Source organism: Odocoileus virginianus, chromosome 22 (assembly GCF_023699985.2).
Source record: "Odocoileus virginianus isolate 20LAN1187 ecotype Illinois chromosome 22, Ovbor_1.2, whole genome shotgun sequence".
NCBI lineage: Eukaryota > Metazoa > Chordata > Mammalia > Artiodactyla > Cervidae > Odocoileus > Odocoileus virginianus.
The window spans coordinates 26446318-26468916 of record NC_069695.1 but is presented as its reverse complement, the minus strand read 5'-3'; the positions used below and the strand labels follow the sequence as shown (position 1 = coordinate 26468916).

Sequence of the window (22599 nt, the reverse complement as noted above, 5' to 3'; positions counted from 1 at the left end):
AACCATGTTGAAAGGATCTGCTTTGGAGAGATCACGGGGGTGTGGATTTGGTTGATGACACAGACTATTGAGTTCTTACAGAGAAGTGTTTGTCTTCCATTTTTAGATGGCTTTAATTCCTCCAAATTGCTCCTTGAATAATAGGAAAAAGGCAATTTGAATTTCAGTGACAGATTGGACATAACAGGTTGCAACTATTAGGTCTAATTTTACCATACTGAGAAATAAAATTGCCTAAACATAAACATCGATCACTGATGCAGTAAATTAATTTGTACAGAAAAAGTAGTTTAACTGCAATGCACATTAAACATAGAAAATTTTCAAAATTACTGCTCTCTGAATTAATTTGTACACTTGTTTACTTGTTAAAAGCACGCATAAATTCTTTTTTTCTAAGGCAGTGTGGGTTCGAACTGAGTAAGAAAGAAATATAAAAAGTGGCAAGGAGATACAGAGAAATGGAAATCACACAAAATGACGTGAATACTTGAAAACACTTTTTCTTTTATTTTTGTGTTTAGATGCTATCTAGAACATGTTTCATTTATCCATAAGATCACCAAAGATGTGCTCATTCCCCTCAACCCATTGTAACAAGATAAGTGTGATGTTTTCATAGCCTTGACTTATCTTTGTGAGAATCATAGGCCTGGAATAATTAGATGAGTTTTATGGTTTGGTTCCTCCTTCAGTTTACATTCAAAGACATCCTAGGGCTTGGAGCTGTTAGCTTTGCCTTGAGAGCAATATGACTCAGGAATTCCTTTGTATTTAGCACTTAAAAAAATCAGGGAACATGTTTTCATTGTTACCTGTAATTCTATTATGAGGGCTGCAAGGCGAAGTTTGGATGGTATCTTTGTAGATTGTTCCAGCCTCAGTGGACCTGGAGCTGGCAATGCGCTGCTATTTGATACCATCTCCTGCCTACAGTTTTCAAGGACAGTGGTTCGATTCAAATACAATTCTGATAAGTGGCAGGTTTTCGTGTCTTTAATGCCTTGACAAGGGCATCACTCTCAGGAGAGGGAGGTGAAACCGTTTGGACGAGGAGTCTGTCTCCGCTCCTTTGTGCTGACACGCTAAGATAATGGACAATTAAGAGAGCCTTCACCGCAGGTGAAAGGATGGGGTTATCACTAATAGAAAGGAGCCCGTGGGGGTGCTGGGGGATGAAGGAGAAGAGGGATGGGAATTTTTTAAAGGGATATAAAACACACAGATGAGGCGCCTAATAACTGTTCACATATTGCTCTTTCACAGGGAATAATGGTGAGTGATTGGAGTGTTCACTTGTGCTTGCTGTAACTTACAAAAGAAAAAATCTGGTTCATTGCATTTGACACAAAGTATGCAGAAACTTAGCCCTGTGCTGGCCTGCCTCTCCTGGTGGAGGAGAGCCCAGACAATGAAGGGGTTTGTTTGTATGGAGTCTGGCTCTTAGACTGCCTTCCATGGGGCTTTGCAAAATGACTCGTGATAGTCTAGAGGCAGTGGTTGTCAACCTTGACTGCGTCCCCCGGGGCCCCGACCCTAAGAGGGTCTGATTTAATTGGTCTGGGCAGGGACCCAGTATTTTAAAAGCTCCTCGGATGATTCCAAGGTGTACCCAAGTTGTAGGCTATTGCTACAGGGTTTGTAAGAGAAGGATCAAGTCCCTCCATACTTGGGTTCCCTAGCAGACTGTGATTTTGTAAGAGATTTCAGTAATGTGTGTGCTGTTACTAGAGAAGTTGTGTACTGATGTATTTCTACCAACCATCTAGTGTTTATATGAGCCCCATAGTGAGGCGCTCAGGTGCCTCTGGAGAGAACTCCCTCCTCTCTCAAATGCTGTTTCTCTCTTGCCCTCACTGTCTTTTAGTTTCTGTCTTTTCTTTTTTTTTTTCTAGTAGATTATTGGAGCTTCCTGGCTTCCCATGTAGTGGTAATGGTAAAGAACCTACCTGCCAACGCAGCAGACAAGAGACATGGGTTCCATCCTTGGAAAGATCCCCTAGAGGAGGAAATGGCAACCCACTCCAATATTCTTGCCTGGAGAATCCCATGGACAGAGGAGCCTGGTGGACTACAGTCCACGGGGTCACAGAGTCGGACACGACTGAAGGGACTTAGCACGCATTGGCACTTCCTCTTCCTGAGATAGCATGGATAAATGATCCTAGGCAGAGAGTGAGTAGCCTGGTGAAGGCAAACTGCAGCTATATTATTCAGGGTCATTGTGCAATTTAGTACTGGCAACTTTGTACCTGCTCTTCTTAATCTGATGGGGTAGCTGCTCTGCCTGCATGTAAATTACAGGGGAAAGCTCCTGGTACCATTCAGAACTCGCAAAAGTGAGACAGCCCTGAGTATTTCCAAACCGAGTGGAGAAGAGGTTAACTGATTTTCTTTTGACTTAAACTTTCATTTGTCTACAAGAGCCCCAAACGACAATAGAGCACACTGCTTCTGATAAGTATGGGTTCTCCTCAGCCTGAAGAGATGTGTGTGATAAGATAAGATGGCTTGAAGAAAAAAAAAAGAGAGAGAGCTTGAGGGAAAGGAATAGGAGGGGAGGGAGAGAGAAGTATGTTAACTGCTCTGACTGCAAAATACCCCCTGGTAGTCAGAGATAAGACACCTTGAGCTACTCAGAAGACCTTAAACAGGATGTAAATGAAGCCAATAAAAATCATTTGAGATCAAGCTACTTTTCTACTGCCCTCCTATTTCCAGCTTTGACAGCAGAAGGCTTAATTTACTGTATGACATTCCACACTTACGTGCAGAACCCAGGAAGTTGCCTGAGACTGATAGGAGCCAGTGTAAAAAAAAAAACAAAACCAAAAAGATATCTATGGTTTCTCAAGAGGACCAGACTTAAGGCATGCAATCAGCAGTTCTAGTCATGCCTTCCTGAGTGCAAAAAGAGAGTATTGCTGATCATTACAAGCCCCTGCCCCCTTCCCCTCTCCCTCCTTCACTTACTCATTTGCCTTGTCTTCCGTTTTATGACGACCTTCATTCTTTGAAATGGTTCACAGGGTGAGCAGCATTTCATAGCCTATTGATATTTCTCATCAAGCTAATGCAGCTTGAAAGTAATTATCCACCAAACTTTAGGAGGTAGATTTTTCCATGTTCACATTTGAAACGAGCTGTTTACTCACAAGTCTGTAGCTGAAGCAGGTAACATTCAGCCTTTATGTACTTGGAACTTTATAACTTTTCAAAATGGTTACTGTCTGTTTCTAGAAATTTGCAGGCTGCTGCCAACAACACTTCTACAGAGAGGAAGTAATTTCTGGGAGTTAGTTGAATGTTACACTGGAAAGACTGGAAACTTGGAGTCCTATCCATAGTAGGAGCGGGCAGTGTTAAGAGTTGGGAAAGCAAAGGATAATGATGTCCTTTTCTTTTTGAAAAAGTTGCCTCTTGGAAGAGATGGGATTTATTTTGGTCTTTGGGTGAGGGAGAGAAAGATTTCCATCACCCCTGCTCTAGTGTGGAGTGGCCAATGTGGAAAAGACACGGCCAGGCAGTGAACTTGAAGCAGAGGATTTAAATGATTCATAGGACATAGAAGACAATAGTGGTTTTCAAACTCAGAAATACAGGGGAAGCACCCTAAAAACTTCCTAAAACTGAGGATTTCAGAGCCCGTCCCCTAGAAGATCACTGTCAGTGGACCTGGGGAGGGGTGTGTGGAGGAGTTTGTGACTGCTGCTCAACTGACTGGGGTGCAGGTTGGTGGATCATGCTAAGGAACGCCGCTCTTGGTCACCTGGCTGGGCGGGGGTTCAGCCTTCGGTTTCCTTGTGTGGAGTCGTGGTAGCTGCAGTGATGACAGAAGAAAGGGAACATGGAGGAAGGTGAGGAGGCCCCTTCATTGTATCCCTCACTGGGTGAGCAGTAGAAAATGTGGCTCCAGAGGCAAGAGCACGAGAAAGATGAAGCCAACCACAGCGCTAATCTGATGGAATCTTTTCTTCTGCTTTTATTTGCCAATACCTGACCCAACGGAACTGCTCCCCCCAGAAGAGAGGATGGAAGGAAGAGAGGAAGGGAGGGCACGTGCCCGCATGCTAAGTCACTTCAGTTATATCGGACTCTTTGCAACCCCATGGACCGTAGCCTGGCAGGCTCCTCTGCCCGTGGGACTCTCCAGGCAAAAATACTGGAGTGGTTTGCCATGCCCTCCTCCAGGGGATCTTCCCAACCCAGGGATCAAATACACATCTCTTATGTCTTCTGCACCGGCAGGTGGGTTCTTTATTAATAGTGCCGCTTGGGAAGCCCTAGGGAGGGAGAGGAGCATTATAAAAAAAAAAACTGGAGGTGTGTGTTTTATGTGTGTGTGTGTGATTTTTATAGGCAGTAGCTGGAAGTAATATTAAGAAATAGGCTGTCCTGACTTGTCAACCTCAGGTTACAGGTTCAAAGAATTGATTGTTAGGTTTTTGTTGTTCTCCATACAATTAAAGGCTTCCTTGGTGGCTCAGAGGGTAAAGAATCTGCCTGCAATGCCAGAGACACAGGTTTGATCCCTGGGTAGGGAAGATCCCCCGGAGAAGGGAATGGCTAGCCATTCCAGTATTCTTGCCTGGAAAATTCCATGGACAGAAGAGCCTGGTTGGCTGCAATCCATAGAGTCATGAAGAGTCGGACACGACTGAGTGCCTAACATTTTATGCAATTAAACGATTCTTGCTCCTTGGAAAGAAAGCTATGACAAGCCTAGACAGCATGTTAAAACACAGAGACATCACTTTACCAACAATAATCTGTATAGTCAAAGCTGTGGTTTTCCCAGTGGTCATGTACAGATGTGAAAGGTGGACCATAAAGAAGCCTGGGTACCCAAGAACTGATGCTTTTGAATTGTGGTGCTGGAGAAGACTCTTGAGACTTCCTTGGACAGCAAGGAGATGAAACCAGTCAATCCTAAAGGAAATCAACCCTGAATATTCATTGGAAGACTGATGCTGAAGCTGAAACTCCCATATTGGCCACCTGACGGGAAGAGCCGACTCATTGGAAAAGACCTGGTGCTCGTAAAGGTTGATGGCGAAAGGAGAAGAGGGGTGGGGCAGAGGATGAGATGGTTAGATAGTATCTGTGACTCAATGGATATGAGTTTGAGCCAACTCCAGGAGACAGTGGACAGAGGAGCCAAGCTTGCTGCAGTCCGTGGGGTCAAAAAGAGTTGGACATGACTTAGCGCCTGGACAACAACAACAATATATGTGTGTAGTCTTATGCCAATTAGCATAATCTGGTTTTATAAAAGAAAAAATAAACAGAATGGAATCTTTACCAACAAAGAGAGAACAATGTGAAATGCTATTTTAAGTTCATTCATTTACCCATAAAAACAGGATGACTAGGTAGCAGTTGAGGCAGTTGTTGTTTTAGGGGGAGGTGGGGAAGGATGGACTGGGAGAGAATTACCTGACACTTAGATCAAGTGCTTGCCTGAACAGGAGGGAATAGGGCTTGGGTTTTTAAAACCCCTTGAGCTGGTATTGTTAGTGCAGATTGTAACCTGTTACTCATTCTTGCTGATCTGTGTTTTCACCTGTTAAATTAGTGCTTTTTTTCCTCTAAAGGCTAAGACTTCTCACAGATCTTAAATCTAACACTTCATATATATGAAAAGTTAAGAATGACAGCCTTGACTTCCTTTTCTCTGTGTGGGCTTCAATCAAATTCATTTATTTTCTTTCCTTTGATCCCTCAAGTCAGACCCAGAGCTATGCATAACCCATGCCAAACCACATCAGGTCATCTTAAGAGAAAAGAGTGGAGCTCAGATGTGGGAGGAGGCTTCATAAAGCTTCAGAAACAGCACTTTCTTGCAGGCAACTTTGAGTCAGTCGAGCTCCCAGAATTGTGCCAGTTGGCTTTATGTCTTTGGGTTTTAGAAACATGTTTCTGTAAGGGTCATACCCATAGGTTTTGAACATATACAGATGTATGCTATCCATATTCCTCTTTTCAAAAACAAGTTTAAAAACTCCAAAACAAAAGCAGAGAAACACTGCTATCAATTTCTCGATGAAAATTATTCAGAATTGGTGCATTTCACATGTGAACTAAGCAGTTACATATTATCTGAGTAGAGTTTATTTACTGAGTCATATTTGGTTTTCAGTGGAATTTTATACACTCTCTGTCTTGTACATTGGAGAAACTTCATCTTAGTTACATATATAAACAAGCCAATATATATATCTATTATACATATCTATATACACACATATATTTTAATACAATTATATATTTATATATGTGTTGAATATATAATTGAGCATACAGTACATATAATTTAATAAAAGTAATATATATAATATATAAATTTCATCTTAGTTACATGTATAAACAAGGCAATATTACACACATCTATATACACACATATATTTTAATACAATTCAGTTCAGTTCAGTCGTTCAGTTGTGTCCAACTCTTTGCGACCTCATGGACTGCAGTACGCCAGGCTTCCCTGTCCATCTCCAACTCCTGGAGTTTACTCAAACTCTTGTCCATCAAGTCAGTGATGCCATCCAACCATCATATCCTCTTTTGTCCCCTTTTCCTCCCGCCTTCAACCTTTCCTAGAATCAGAGTCTTTTCAAATGAGTCAACTCTTCGCATCAAGTGGCCAAAGTATTGGAGTTTCAGCTTCAACATCAGTCCTTCCAGTGAATATTAAGGACTGATTTCCTTGAGGATGGACTGGTTGGATCTCCTTGCAGTCCAAGGGACTCTCAAGAGTCTTCTCCAACACCTCAAAAGCATGAATTCTTTGGTGCTCAGCTTTCTTTATAGTCCAACTCTCACATCCATACATGACTACTGGAAAAATCATAGCCTTGACTAGACGGACTTTTGTTGGCAAAGTAATGTCTCTGCTTTCTAATATGCTGTCTAGGTTGGTCATAACTTTTCTTCCAAGGAGTAAGCGTCTTTTAATTTCATTACTGCAGTCACCATCTGCAGTGATTTTGGAGCCACCCCACCCCCCAAATAAAGTCTGTCACTGTTTCCATTGTTTCTCCATCTATTTGCCATGAAGTGATGGGACCAGAGGCCATGATCTTAGTTTTCTGAATGTTGAGTCTTAAGCCAGCTATTTCACTCTCCTCTCTCACTTTCATCAAGAGGCTCTTTAGTTCTTCACTTTCTGCCATAAGGGTGGTATCATCTGCATATCTGAAGTTATTGATATTTCTCCTGGCAATCTTGATTCCAGCTTGTGCTTCATCATGCATATACATAAGCATATGCATATGTGTTAAATATATAATTGAGTATACAACATATATAATTTAATAAAAATAATACATGTGATATATATTAATAAGTAAAAAAAATTGCATCATAGAAACTTCCCCTAATCAAGTGCACTTCATTAAGGCATGATTATACATTTACACATATTAAGTGGCAAATTATATGATTAACACTTTGTAATGAGAAATAGAAAAGATATTTTAAAAATGTATGCCATGATTGAGCATTAATCATTAAATCTGTTCTGCACATTCAGTCCTGCATAAAAACATACATGCACGCCTTCCCTGTGCTATACTTTTGACTAGTTTGGTTCCTATAAATACATTACCAGGACTGTTAACAAGAAGCAAATGATAGAATGAGCCAGTTTGAATTTTATTTTTAGTTTCATTCTAGGGAAGAATAAACTGAACCTAAAGTGAGACATAGAAAACAAAGGGAGAATGAGGTACCTGGAAAATCCATCAAATTAATAATCAGCTTTTTTTCAGGATTGCCTCTTTCAAATATTGCCTAATTAGGCTAATAGAAAAAAAAAACTACACAAATAAGGTCATTGATATTAATGATCTGTGTAGAAATATTTTGTTATGCCAGAATTAGAGTTATTTTAAGAACATACTTTTATCCTTTGCCGTTTATAAACATTATTCCATTTAAAATAAATGACTCCTTGTATCAGTGTGGTTACTTGGGATCCAACATCACTTTTCAATTTTAGTTTTACTATGTAAGTGTTAATGTGAAAGTTAATGATGATTCTTTTGAAACACCATAGAAATTCTATCTTGTGAGGATGTATTGGCAATTTGTTCTGTAGATCTCAACATACGCATAGAATCTCAAGATAGTCCAGATCCGCCAATTTTTAAATATCACCAGTAGTATGTAAAGTCTTCCCTGTTGGCTCAGAGGGTAAAGAATCTGCCTGCAATGCAGGAGACCTGGGTTCGATCCCTGGGTCAGGAAGATCCTCTGGAGAAGGAAATGACAACCCACTCCAGTATTCTTGCCTGGAGAAGCCCATGGAGAGGGGAGCCTGGCGGGCTACAGTCCATGGGGTCTCAAAGAGTCAGATACGACTGAGCGACTAACATAGCATATAACTTCCCCATAAAGTGCATGAACACTGATTGGGTAGGAGGCTACACAAACTAGTCTGAGTTGCAGCTGCTGGGTGTTTAGCTAGGTGCATTCACTAGCTGTCTGAGTGTGGGGCTTAACCTCTGCACCTTAAAATAAAAAGAAAATAATAATTTTGCCCTAGATCTTAATTCCTATCATGTTTAGACACAGGAACCTCAAAATCAAGAATACTGATGGCCACTGTATTGTAACATCAAATGGATAATTCTAGTAGTACTTCCTCCCTAATCTTTGTAACAGCTTTTTCTATATTAGCACACCGTATTTATCACTTTACTGCACAATGAACCCACAGGGGGTGCTAATTGGTCATTAATTAAATTTTAGCCTTTCAACACTTTTGTATTCTCCAGTGGCTTTATCTGCAGTGAAGTATACAATGTGGCCTCTTTAAACTGCCAAAAATTCATGTCAGCTTTGCTGCTGCCATGGGTATGATACAGGTGGAATTCAGCTCGAGTGAACACCACTTCAGGACTGTTATAATTCCTTGTGACCCAGAGTTTGCCAACCTTGAATCAAAGCCTACATGCTAGAAAAACATTCAGAAGAGTTTTACGTGACAAACCATTCTTATACACCAGTTTCCTCTTTGAAATAGAATTTGATTGCTTTGTCTAAACATTGTAGTGTGTTAGCGCAGTTCTTCAAAAAAGCCATTATTAACATGATGGAATGATTTTTCTGAGGTCCATCATTCACCGATAAAGCCATTTTCAAATTTAGCTTTCTTAGTGGAAGAATCCCTTTTACTTTAACTCTACCTCAGTGAAGAGATTAACTTACAGGTACAATGATTAACATGGTAACTGAGAAATTTGTTGAGTATATTTCAAAAGATGTGGCTACATCTTCAAAGCTTTATAGTTATATTTCACCCTAGAGCAAAGGATTTTGAAGCAAAATAGAATTTACCCTCAAGAAATTTCTCAGCAAGTAAAATAGTGAGATATTAGACTAGTGTCAGACTGTGGAATGTGGTTTCAGGATTTTGAATGCAAGCTGTCCCATCATGGGGATTTTACTCCACTAATGAATTAATCACAGCTTGCCTGTGTGGAGCTATTAAAAAATGTTCTAAAGTACATTGATTTTCAAGGTAATTATTATTAGCATTCAGAAGATTTTGTTTTGGTATTTTTGTTTATTTTTTTATTTTTAAACAAAGATGGCCCTTAAGTCCTTTAGAATTCTTAGAATCTCAATATGAAAAACAGCAACAACTAATATTCCTTTATAATGTTTTCACATTTTTCAGCTATAACGTAAAGGTAGCTATGGCTTTTAGAGTAGTAGTAGTAATTTTAGTACATTTTTATATTGCAGTAGTTTAGAAAGCTCTTTCATACAATGTCATGTTTGATTCTAAGAATATTAACTATGAGGAATGCTAGAATTTTATTATTTATTTTGTTAGAGACAAGCAAGTAAAAACTTTAAAAACACAATAATTTCTAGAGTTCATATGCTAGTTATCAGATGTAAACACATAGTAGGTGCTTCATAAATGTTGGCTAAATAAATGAGTAAATGAAATAAGCAATGAAGAAGTGGTTCAAATTCTTTGTGGTATGAGGTCATAAATACAAGACTTCTAAGTAATGAAAACATTCTTTCTAACTCAAAATAGTTGAGATAAAAAGAAAACAGATTTGGGAAATTCACTGTGATGATGGCTGTCATTATTAAAGGAGAGATAAATACGTTAAATGATGTAGAAAGCTCACAGTCACAGCACTGTAAGCAGATGTGTAGCACACGATTGCCAATTATTGAACGCCAAGAGCTTGGTGCTTATCATTAGTTATCTATATCTTTAAGTGAGCCAAAAGATGGGAACAGCAAAGCTGTGCTCACCCCCTGCCCCCCCATCACTGGAAACCGCTTTTCCTTCTGTCTGGCTTCAGAAACACGTCTTGGTTTCCGTGAGAGAGAGGATGAGTGTTCTTTAACTGGTTTCACGTCAGCTTTTTCCTCTGATTTGAGAGGTGGAGTTAAGTGTGAACTGCTTAAGAATGCACTGTTTTCTGTTTAATTTGGCGGTAGAAGATGGAATTCATTGAGCTCCGTCTGTTCAAGTGAACTTTAAGCAACAGTAAGCAAAACATTTGTACTTCTCTGCACACGTAATAGAAATGTGTCTGGTGAAAGAGCCAGCTTGGCTCTAAAACCCAGGATTACCTAAGGAGGGGCTGAGGCAGGGTGATAACAACTTCTTATCTCTTCTATTGGCTCATCCTAAGCAGTGAACCTCTCTCTTTTTTTTTTAAGGGAGTATTGAAAGGAAAAATAAATAGCCTCTAAGCTCTGATATCTGGAATTCATCTTGACTGTGTTAAAAAAATGTGTTCCTCCATTGCCTGTTCCCTCAGTTTGCTATCATTAATGACTGACCACTCTTTTCCCTCATAGCCTGCTAATGCATGTAACTGGTCCTTCCAGAACAATGTGTGATATTACAGAATTATAAAGCATCTGTGAACTATACATAATTGTAAGGTTCACTTTTCTCTTTTGAACACCCAGTAAAGAGTATTCCTTTTCAAGTAGATAAATAAGTTGCATGACAAAGGGGTGAATTTAACACAGGACTGTGGGTTTTTTCCAAAAGTATGATAGTTATGTTACAAAAGTGGCCACTTTTCTAAAGCTGTTGACATTTCTGTTGAGAATGAAAGGAAACAATTGTGTAATAATGCATAATGGTTTATTTACAGTGACCATATCCTTCAGCAATTTAGATCATTGATTTTAAAATGTGTTGCGCAATTTGGTTAGGTGATTTTAAATGTGATGATGCAGAGTTGTTACTGTGATGACTCTGGGTTAACAGGACAAATATCCTTCTTATCTATGCCTATTAAACACACATTTCAAAATATGTTCTCTCTTGATAGCACCTAACTTCTCTCAGCCTTTGTGTACCCAGAATATTCTCCTCAAGGTTCTCAGTTTAATTATCTTAAGGTGTCTTAAGTTAAGGAGTTCAAAAAGGACTATGAACTCTTAACATAAAAGTTCGCTCCCTCTAGCACGCTGGATAAAGAAAGAACCATTTTCCAGTCAGTGGAAGAACTAACCTGGAAATTTGTTTCGATCTCATGTTTTTACCTGTTGTCCTACACTTAAAAAAAATCATCCACTGAATGAACTTATTTTGATGTTAAATAATGCAATGATTGCGACTTTGCTATTGGCTTTGGCAGTAAAGAATCTGCCTGCAATGCAAGAGACCTGGGTTTGAACCCTGGGTGGGAAAGATCTCCTGGAGAAGGAGAAGGGAATGGCTACCCACTCCAGTATTTTTGCCTGAAGAATTCCATGGACAGACGAGCCTGGTGTGCTCCAGTCCGCGGGGTTCGCAAAGAGTCGATGACACAAGTACTAACATGAGTACTAACACCAAGTACTAACAGTGCAATAATTGCACTGCTAGTGTTTTAAGGATAAAAGAGGTGATTACAAAAGTCCATAGTTGGCTTCAGAATTACCTTCAAAATACTCATTCCAAGGTTATCTGTCTGTAAAGACCTGAGATTATATCATATGTATGATAATTTAACACAATCAGCTTGGATTCATGGTTCATTAACTTTTAGGTATCACCAACTATTTATATTTTATTTTCTTGATGACTGAATATACAGCTATGAATGCTTAAGACGCTCTTTGGGCCGATCCTTAAAGCTGATATTCCAGTGGTTCCATTAAAGAAAAGAAAATGCTAAAATATGTTTATACTGCACATATGAGAAGCTTACATGTGAAAACGTTAATACATGCAACACATACAAGTCTTTTTGTTTACATATGCACCTTTTCTTCCAGCAATGATAGGCGCCCTAGAAATGTTCACTAATCTTTGTAACACCCCAGAGGGTAAGTAGCAAGAATTATTATCTTCATATTGCAGGTGAAATACCTAGGTAGGGGCAGATTAAATGACTTGGCCAGGTCACTCTCTAAGTCCATTATGAAGCTAGAAATAAAACTCCAGACTCTTGACTTTTAGTTTTCATTCTGAGTCATTGACCTCCAAAAACAGAGGTACCAGAGCTGTCAGTATTCGGTCTTCTTTTCCACACTTGAAAAGTAACTGGTGATCTAAATCCTGTTCCTGTTAAGGAAATCTTGCACACACATGATACTGAGTTCCCAAAGGGTGGTTTAGCGAGAACCCTGCAGTTACAGTGAATGAACTCAGGTAGCAAAGGACATCAGTAGGCCAGCTTCTCGTGGGGCCAGCCCTACAAAGAACTAAAAGTATTGGAAGTTTCCATATCTTCAGAGACTCAGATCACTTCTTTAACATGTCGAGTCAATCCACTTTGTTATTTCTCTTTCTCCTTAATAATTTCAGGACTGCCCATACTGTTGGAGTCAGCATTCTAAGAGACTTGGTCCCTGCCCTCCAGAAGCATGTACCTTACCCTCTCCTGCATTGCAGGCAGATTCTTTACCTTTTGAGCCACCAGGGAAGCCCAACTAAGACCTGCTTGATAGTGCAAAAAAATTAAAAGAAAAGAAAAGAAAAGCTTTAGCATCACCCCAGACCTTCCTGAGCATCTTCTCCTCCTTTTTCTTTGATCTTTTTTTAATGACTACTTGAGTTGGGCTTGAAAGTGAAAGAAAAGCCGGACCCTCAGCAGCACTTTTCTTCCACGGTGACAGGCTGTAGACGGACATTATCAGCCCCCCATTTGGCTGCTGGGCAGCCCCTCCTGCGGTGTACTCATCTGCCTGTCCCCCAGCGGCCAGGATAAAATCACAGCCAATCTTTGCTCTCTCCTCCCAGGTTGGTCTATGAGGGGCGATGGCTCATGTCAGAGAGGTCGCACTTTGCGCTCTGGTTGCCTTTTCCCTGTGCGATCCCTCCTTCTAGCATGACTTCACTTTTCTGTTAGTGAGCACTTTCTCCCATCAATATGACCGAACAGGTGTGGCTCTGCCGCTAACTGAGTTTCCAGCTGTCCTCCTCCGATGCAGACCTAGCAAAATCTGTTGTTTCGTCCTTTCAGGCAGACTAGAGAACCATCAAGCCCGAGATGGAGGTCTTCCTCGCAGGATATGGCAGTTTTGTTGCCAGAAGATGGTCGGGAAAGCCTGGCTGGCTAACAAAGACAGGCCTTCAGCGGCTGGGTGTAGTTCCAGTTCTGTATCCCCTTTGGCAGGAGCACAGAGGCTGCTGCAGTGTGGCCAGCCAGCAAAATTAGGAAATAAGGACCTCTTTTATTTACTCAGGCTGCTGAATCATGGGCATTCCTGTCTGCTTGGAGAAAAGTCAGGCGGCTCTCCTTTCCACTGCAAATCTCAGGAGTGTTCGAGACTTTCATCTCCGAGTGTTCACACACTTGTTTTAATGTGCTTTATGGATATGCTGAAACTCAGCAAGTACAGTTGCTGTAGAAAAACATCTGCACTAACTGTGCACACACATTTGCATCTTTAAATAGACTTTTAGGCCATGGAGTTGGTTTCCAGCAAAGTTGTATCTGTGTATTTTTATTTTTTTCCCCTTTCCTTCTTCCCGTTGTAAGAGGTATAGCTCTCCGAGAGTCAGCTAGTGTGAAGTGATTGATTCCAAAAATTAAAATTTAACGTGGACATGTTAAGCACTTCACATTGAAATGCAGAAAACTTGCCATAACACAAAAAGACATTCCTGTTAGTAGCACTTAGTGAGTGCTGAAGGGAAAAAAAGTTCAAGTTGACTCAGTAACGGGGATTGAAAGAATCCTCCATAGTTTCTTCCAGATGAAAAAAACAACTTGAAATTGTTTAGGTCTATAGTAGCCATGTAAGCATCGTGTGAGCTGTGCATGCCAAAAAACTTAAGGTGATGGGAATGGGTAGCTTGCGGAGACTAAGGTAGACCTCAGAGAATATTGGCAACACCACCACTAACACAAAGTCTGGGGCGATACTGATACCCTTAGAGCATGAACTAACACCCCTGGGAGTTTCCTCAGTGAGTTCCTTGCGCACCTCAAGGAGAACAGGCTCAGTTACAGTCCTAGCAAATGAGCATTTTATAATTTTGACTTTAAAACAGGAATCAACTTTTTGTGGAACCTTTGTTGATTCTTCCAAAAGTAGCATTCCCTACTCAAACTTTCTATTTCTGCTCAACGGCCTCCATTTTGCAGCCTGTGAATCCGGTAGGGCAATTTCCATGTATCTCAGTTACAGAGATACATCATCTGTGATTATCACATCTTTTTGCTAAGACCAAGTAATAGGGACAGGAGAGAGAGTGAAGAGAAGGTTTCTAGCTCCCTTGCATCTTGGTTTGAGTAAAAACTCCTGATCCTCAGCTCACTTGACTGTATTTGAAACTTACAAGCTTAGGAGAATGGTTAGGTAATAGGTATAATCAGGCATGGCCACAGACAAGAACCTGATTTAAGCATGGTGTCAAGGATTGCACCGTGTGTATAATAGTCTATTGCTCTATAATTCTTGGTGTGTTGTTATAATAATACATCATGCCTAGGCACAATCTGCAATTTGATAATAGATTCACTTGCTAAATTATCAAGTTTAAGTTCTATTCTTTCAGTATAGATGCATGACTAATTTCTGATTCACTGTTTTCCCCAACTGTACACAGATGATGTGTTTGAAAATATTTTTAAGTGAAACAATAGGATATAAGTCAAAATAATAAATGTGTGAAAAGTGATAGATTTTCTTTCTAGAATGCTGAGCCAAATTTAATAAAATATTATATTTTTTATAATGTACATATATTATATAAATATAATTTTATAATATAAATTTTTTGTAAAATATTAGAAAATTTTAATTAGGAAAAAATATTTCAAGACTTTGGTTTGTTTTAGGGCTACCAGCTATAGATGGCTTATTTTCTTTAAGAGAAAAGCTAAATCATCAGTGAGGTTTTTTTGTTTTTAATTTTTCAAAATTGTTTCTCTGTATGTTGGCTGATGAGTTTACTTGCATATATTCTTTATAGGCATTTACCTTTAAATTGAAATCACACTGGCAATTCTCAAACTCTTTCTTATGCTGGAAACATGTTGGGTTATAGACGGATATAAATGAGGATGCAAAATCATGTGGCTTTCAACTTGTATTGCGAAGCTTTGTTGCAGTGGGCAGGAATCCAGGAATGGTGTTTGGTTGTTTTCTCAGAGTTAGATGGTTGCCATCTGGCATTGATAGTGAGATGGTGTTGTCATCAGTTTCTAGATGCAGGAAAGGAATGATCCTCATCTGTTTCCTGTGGATAAGCAAGAGGTTGATAATCTAGTAAAATCTTGTTACCTTAAAGAAAGCAGACGTGGAATTTGTTTACATAATGCTCGCCAGTTTCTCCTTTTATGTTAATAATATAGCTTGCTAGTGAACTTCAGCTTTGAAGGATTTTAAAATGTATTTGATCTCATTCTAATTGCATCTTATTAGAATAACCTCAATAATATTCTTAACGAGACCTATTCTAGTAGAATCGCTCTCTCTACCAACCCTACTCCATGGTCCTTACTTGTCGGCATTTATGAAAAATCTTGCTCCTTTGGAGAGTGACAAGCTTTTGCGATGTCTTCTAATCATGAATGATAGACTAGAATTATTTTGAAAAGTCAGAAAGAGGTTTCACAGTCTATTTAAGAGGTCTCATTTTCCACTTGGATGTTAAGAAAGTGACAGAAGTAAGAGTGTACACTTGCTGCAAACACAGTTAAAAAAACCACCTAATAGAAGGTAAAGTTGCTTTATGGATAGCTCGCTAAGGTTATATCTGGCTTTCAGGCTTGTTTATCTTCTCTTTGTTACTCATAAATCTTTCAGCATTTACCATAATCATTTATCACTTTTCCTGTTTCCAGTTTTTCACAAGTTGCTTTGTCTCCGCTCACCTCAAAGTGCAGGTCCTGTTTGGCTAAGGAAGTTCATGCTGCTGAAGCTTTAGCAAAAGGAAGAAATGGCGGGCCACCTCTTGAACTTTCCAAACAAAATACACTATTACATTCTGACCCTGTGAAACTCTCATTTTTTTTCTTGATCCTGGCTGATCCTAGCTACATGTAATATCTAGTCGTACCCTTCTCACATCTAATAATCCATTTTCTGGTCTATGCTATTCGAATCTTACAGTTATTGAAGAAATCCTGGTTGTCTTTTATTACACAGGACATAATTATTATTGTGTTTTCTGTCTTCTTTCATGTGCTTACTTTTTAATATTTTTTTGCTGAATGCAATAAGGTCTGTATCAATAAGAACCCCATAAAAGATTTTGGCCTGCAGAATTGCCTTTTCCTATAAAAACAAGCAAAATGCAGAGGGAATTTTTTATTAAATATTAGACATCTGGGCTGACTGCATTAATTTTAAATCATTCTTGTAATATTTCCTCTTCATTTGGTCCTTCAGATGCTCACATAATATGCAAATCATTTTAGAATGAATACAAAAGAAACATTAAATATATTAAAATCTGCATTTTAATAAAATTGTCAATGCATAATATATACCTTGCTCCTAAGGAAGAATGATAAAAAGTAATAAAGGGGTAATTTAGACATCGAACTATTTAATATCATTTTATATTTTACAAGCCAGTGAAAAGTCAACGTAGAAGAAAAGCTTTGGGCTCAGATTTGAAAGTGTTCCATCCAAATAGTCTCTCCTCCTATTTTTTCCCCTCACACGGTTCGAGTTGGCCCTGTGTACTTGTTGAAACAGTACAGTAAATCGTTCTTGAACTCTCGACCTGGAAGTGAAAAGTTCCCATCTTCTCGTTGCAGATGGAGTGGATGTAGAGGATGACCCCACCTGCTCCTGGCCAGCTTCCTCACCTTCGAGCAAGGACCAGACTTCCCCCAGCCACGGAGAAGGTTGTGATTTCGGAGAGGAAGAAGGTGGCCCCGGACTCCCGTATCCGTGCCAGTTCTGTGACAAGTCATTCAGCCGTCTCAGCTACCTAAAGCACCATGAGCAGAGTCACAGCGACAAGCTGCCTTTCAAGTGCACCTACTGCAGCCGGCTGTTCAAACACAAGCGGAGCCGAGACCGCCACATCAAACTCCACACCGGGGACAAGAAGTACCACTGCAGTGAGTGCGACGCTGCCTTCTCCAGAAGTGATCACCTGAAGATCCACTTGAAGACTCACACGTCCAACAAGCCATATAAATGTGCCATTTGTCGCCGTGGGTTCCTGTCCTCTAGTTCCTTACACGGGCACATGCAGGTCCATGAGAGGAACAAGGACGGCTCCCAGTCGGGTTCCAGGATGGAGGACTGGAAGATGAAGGACACTCAGAAGTGCAGTCAGTGCGAGGAAGGCTTTGACTTCCCGGAAGACCTCCAGAAGCACATTGCCGAGTGCCACCCCGAGTGCTCCCCGAACGAGGACCGGGCGGCCCTCCAGTGCGTCTACTGCCACGAGCTCTTCGTGGAGGAGACCTCCCTGATGAACCACATGGAGCAGATGCACGGCGGGGAGAAGAAGAACTCCTGCAGCATCTGTTCCGAGAGCTTCCACAGCGTCGAGGAGCTGTACAGCCACATGGACAGTCACCAGCAACCGGAGTCGTGCAACCATAGCAACAGCCCTTCCCTGGTCACGGTGGGCTACACCTCCGTGTCCAGCACGACCCCAGACTCCAACCTCTCAGTGGACAGCTCGACCATGGTGGAAGCCGCCCCACCCATCCCAAAGAGTCGGGGGAGGAAGCGGGCCGCTCAGCAGACCCCAGACATGACCGTCCCCTCGAGTAAACAGGCGAAGGTCACCTACAGCTGTATTTACTGCAACAAGCAGTTGTTTTCCAGTCTGGCGGTTCTGCAGATTCACCTGAAAACTATGCATTTAGATAAACCAGAGCAGGCCCACATCTGTCAGTACTGCTTGGAGGTACTGCCCTCCCTCTATAACCTCAATGAACATCTTAAGCAAGTGCACGAAGCTCAGGACCCAGGTCTGATTGTTTCTGCCTTGCCCGCCATAGTCTACCAGTGCAACTTCTGCTCTGAAGTTGTCAACGACCTCAACACCCTTCAGGAACACATCCGATGTTCTCACGGATTTGCGAACCCCGCGGCGAAGGACAGCAATGCTTTCTTCTGTCCCCACTGCTACATGGGGTTCCTCACTGACTCTTCGCTGGAAGAGCATATAAGACAGGTCCACTGCGACCTCAGTGGCTCCCGATTTGGGTCCCCAGTGCTCGGGACTCCGAAAGAGCCAGTCGTAGAAGTCTATTCTTGTTCCTATTGTACAAATTCCCCCATATTCAACAGCGTTCTTAAACTGAACAAGCACATCAAAGAGAATCATAAAAACATTCCCTTGGCCCTGAATTATATCCACAACGGGAAGAAATCCAGGGCCTTGAGTCCCCTGTCACCTGTGGCCATAGAGCAGACATCTCTGAAGATGATGCAGGCGGTAGGAGGGGCGCCTGCAAGGCAGGCCGGAGAATACATCTGTAATCAGTGTGGTGCTAAGTACACGTCCCTGGACGGCTTTCAGACTCACCTGAAGACCCACCTGGACACCGTGCTTCCGAAACTGACCTGTCCTCAGTGCAACAAGGAGTTCCCCAATCAAGAGTCCCTGCTGAAGCACGTGACCATTCATTTCATGATCACCTCCACTTACTACATCTGCGAGAGCTGTGACAAGCAGTTCACGTCGGTGGACGACCTGCAGAAACACCTGCTGGACATGCACACCTTCGTCTTCTTCCGCTGCACCCTCTGCCAGGAGGTGTTCGACTCCAAGGTCTCCATCCAACTCCACCTGGCCGTGAAGCACAGTAACGAGAAGAAAGTGTATCGCTGCACCTCCTGCAACTGGGACTTCCGCAACGAGACGGACCTGCAGCTGCACGTGAAGCACAACCACCTGGAGAACCAGGGCAAAGTGCACAAGTGCATCTTCTGCGGCGAGTCCTTTGGCACCGAGGTGGAGCTGCAGTGCCACATCACCACGCACAGCAAGAAGTACAACTGCCAGTTCTGCAGCAAGGCCTTCCACGCCATCATCCTGCTGGAAAAGCACCTGCGGGAGAAGCACTGCGTGTTCGACACCAAGACGCCCAACTGCGGCGCCAACGGGGCCTCAGAGCCGGGCCAGAAGGAGGAGGTGGAGTTGCAGACCCTGCTGACCAACAGCCAGGAGTCCCACAACAGCCACGACGGCAGCGAGGAGGACGTGGACACCTCGGAGCCCATGTACGGCTGCGACATCTGCGGGGCGGCCTACACCATGGAGACGCTGCTGCAGAACCATCAGCTCCGGGACCACAACATCCGGCCGGGGGAGAGCGCCATCGTCAAGAAAAAAGCCGAGCTCATCAAAGGGAACTACAAGTGCAACGTGTGCTCGCGGACCTTCTTCTCGGAGAACGGCCTCCGGGAGCACATGCAGACGCACCTGGGCCCCGTGAAACATTACATGTGCCCCATCTGTGGGGAGCGCTTCCCCTCGCTCTTGACCTTGACCGAACACAAGGTCACGCACAGTAAGAGCCTGGATACGGGAAACTGCCGCATCTGCAAGATGCCGTTGCAGAGCGAGGAGGAGTTCCTGGAGCATTGCCAGATGCACCCCGACTTGCGGAACTCCCTGACGGGGTTCCGCTGCGTGGTCTGCATGCAGACGGTTACCTCCACCTTGGAGCTCAAAATCCACGGGACGTTCCACATGCAGAAGACCGGCAACGGGGCCGCGGTCCAGGCCACGGGCCGCGGCCCGCACGTCCCCAAACTGTACAAGTGCGCGTCCTGCCTCAAAGAATTCCGTTCCAAGCAAGATCTGGTGAAACTGGACATCAACGGCCTGCCCTACGGTCTGTGCGCAGGCTGCGTGAACCTCAGTAAGAGCGCCAGTCCCGGCGTCAACATCGCTCCCAGCTCCAGTCGACCGGGCCTGGGCCAGACCGAGAACCTGGGGGCCGTGGAGGGCAAGGGCAAGGCCGGAGCCCCCAAGACGCGCTGCTCCAGCTGCAACGTGAAGTTTGAGTCCGAAAGTGAACTCCAGAACCACATTCAAACGGTCCACCGAGAGCTGGTGCCTGACAGCAACAGCACGCAGTTGAAAACGCCGCAAGTCTCGCCCATGCCCAGAATCAGCCCCTCGCAATCGGATGAGGTAACTCGCCTTTTTCTGATGCTTGTCCTTTAACCTCCACAGACATCCCTCTCCACTGTAGGTTTACCCTTTCCTCAGCTTTATTCGTTGCCCTGTGCAGAGAGAGGCTTTAGATCGAAAGGCAGTGGTGTTTTTCCGCCGTGGCCATTAACAAGGATGGCTTGCTTCTTTCGAAGCAGCAGTTTGGGCTTGAATGGTGCAAAGTAGGACTAATTCCAGACTCCATAGAATACTGTCTTCTCTGTGACTACAGAGACCGGCTCTCATGCCAACACCACCTGAGATCTGGAACCTCAGTGTAGTTTCACCGCGAGTTGAAATCCCCAGATCCGACTTGTGTGTATAGCTGAGAGAGAATGACATAAAAACGAGATGTTATGAGCCGACATGCTGGCTTAGAGTAAATTAAAAAGAATATATATATATGTATTTGTGGATAACAAATTGGGTAGGGATGGCTTTTTAATATGGCGTTGTCAACCCTCACTGTTTGCCTTTGTCTTCCGGGTGGTGAGGAAGATATTTTCTCACAATAGGAATTTTTAAGAGCCCCTCCATTTATTAAGCTCCACATGCTTCACGTTGGTTTTAAAGGCTCTCTCCCCAAGTCTTCACTCTCTGGATTTGGGTTTCAAAATGAACATTTTTCTTAGCTGAAGAGTCATCTTGTGTTCTTCCCCTCCACAGTTGAAAAACAAGTTCATTTACAGTGAAATAGTTTTGTAAGTCATCCTTCCTTGAAACTGAGCCGAGGATGGCTTGTTTTATTATCATTTCTTTCTGCTTTATCACCTGGTTTCTAATAGCTCTCTCCCCGTTCCTACCTGTCCCTATCTGGAGATCCAACCAAAATGAAAACCCCAGGGAGACCCGTCTCCCTTCAGTCTGGGGTCACCGCCTTTTCCTTATCTTGTCTCTGCACTCACCCCCTCTCTGAGGCCCCCTGCAGCGCCCTGCAGATAGCCATCAGTCAGCTGGTAGGGGAGAGCTGAGAAGAGGAACACAGAGCCCCTCTTCCCCAGATGTGGCCTCTGTGTGAACAGGCAGACTCCCCAGCTTTGAAGTCGCTTTCCCCCGTCTCCTCCGCAAGTAAATCCTCACCTTTCTGTCCTCTAGAGAAATGAAATCTTTTCAAACCTGAAGGACATCGTTTTGATAATGGTTCATGACGCGTGTGTTGGATCGAATCATTTCTTTGGAAGCAAATATTGCTAGTTGTCATCATATGAACTGAAATGTTTCCCAACTTTTTATATCCATCATGTTTAAACCTAGAGAAAAGTTAAAGGAATAACACAAAGAACAGGTGTGTGTGTGTTCATGTATCCACGTCACAAATCTGCCAGATAGGAACATTTTGTCAGATTTTTCTCTGTCTTTGCAACCTTTTTTTAATCTGAGCTACATGGAAGTAAATTGTAGATAACATATCTCCTAAGAATAAGGGCATTTTCTTACTTAACCACAGTATCGTTAGCCCAGAAATTATTGAAATCAGCTAAAGGTGAAAGGTACTCAGTCATGTCTGACTCTTTGTGACCCCATGGACTGACATCTACCAGGCACCTCCATCCACGGAATCAGCTAAAGAGATGAAATAAATCTGTACTATCTTATATAAGTCTGTATTCAGATTTCCCTAAATGTTTTATTTTTAAAAGCTTTTGAACAAGAATTCTTTTTTTAAAAAAAAAAAAAGGCCTGTCTTCGGAAAATTATTCCTCTCTTTTGTTTTGTTATACTTTACATATATAGAAGGGTTTTATATTCAGGTTCAATTTAAATAGTGCCTAAAAGGGATTTTAAATTAATTAATGTGTGTGTATGATTGTGGTGGTATGTATGCATTGAAAATCAAGCAAAATTCAGTTCTTGTTTCTTAGTAGATTGTTTTTGGAAAGGAATTTTCCTGTTTCTTCTTATCTGTTCATGGTTTAGATTTTCTGGTATTTCTAAATTGCTCTGTATTGTACCATTTAGGGAAATTCCCTGGTGGCTTAGATGATAAAGAATCTACCTGCAGTGCAGGAGACCCAGGTTCAATCCCT

General features: G+C 42.1%; 1 protein-coding gene across 4 annotated transcripts in view; it reads left to right on the top strand.

Annotated features, from left to right (window-relative positions):
• ZNF521 (zinc finger protein 521) overlaps positions 1-22599 on the top strand; it is a 305371-nt gene that overhangs the window by 110178 nt on the left and 172594 nt on the right. For all 4 annotated transcript variants that reach the window (XM_070452765.1, XM_070452763.1, XM_070452762.1 and 1 more), the window contains one exon: positions 17199-20551. In XM_070452765.1, the coding sequence (XP_070308866.1) occupies positions 17639-20551 (2913 nt within the window). In that variant the 5' untranslated portion in view covers positions 17199-17638. The remainder of the gene's footprint in view (positions 1-17198; positions 20552-22599) is intronic.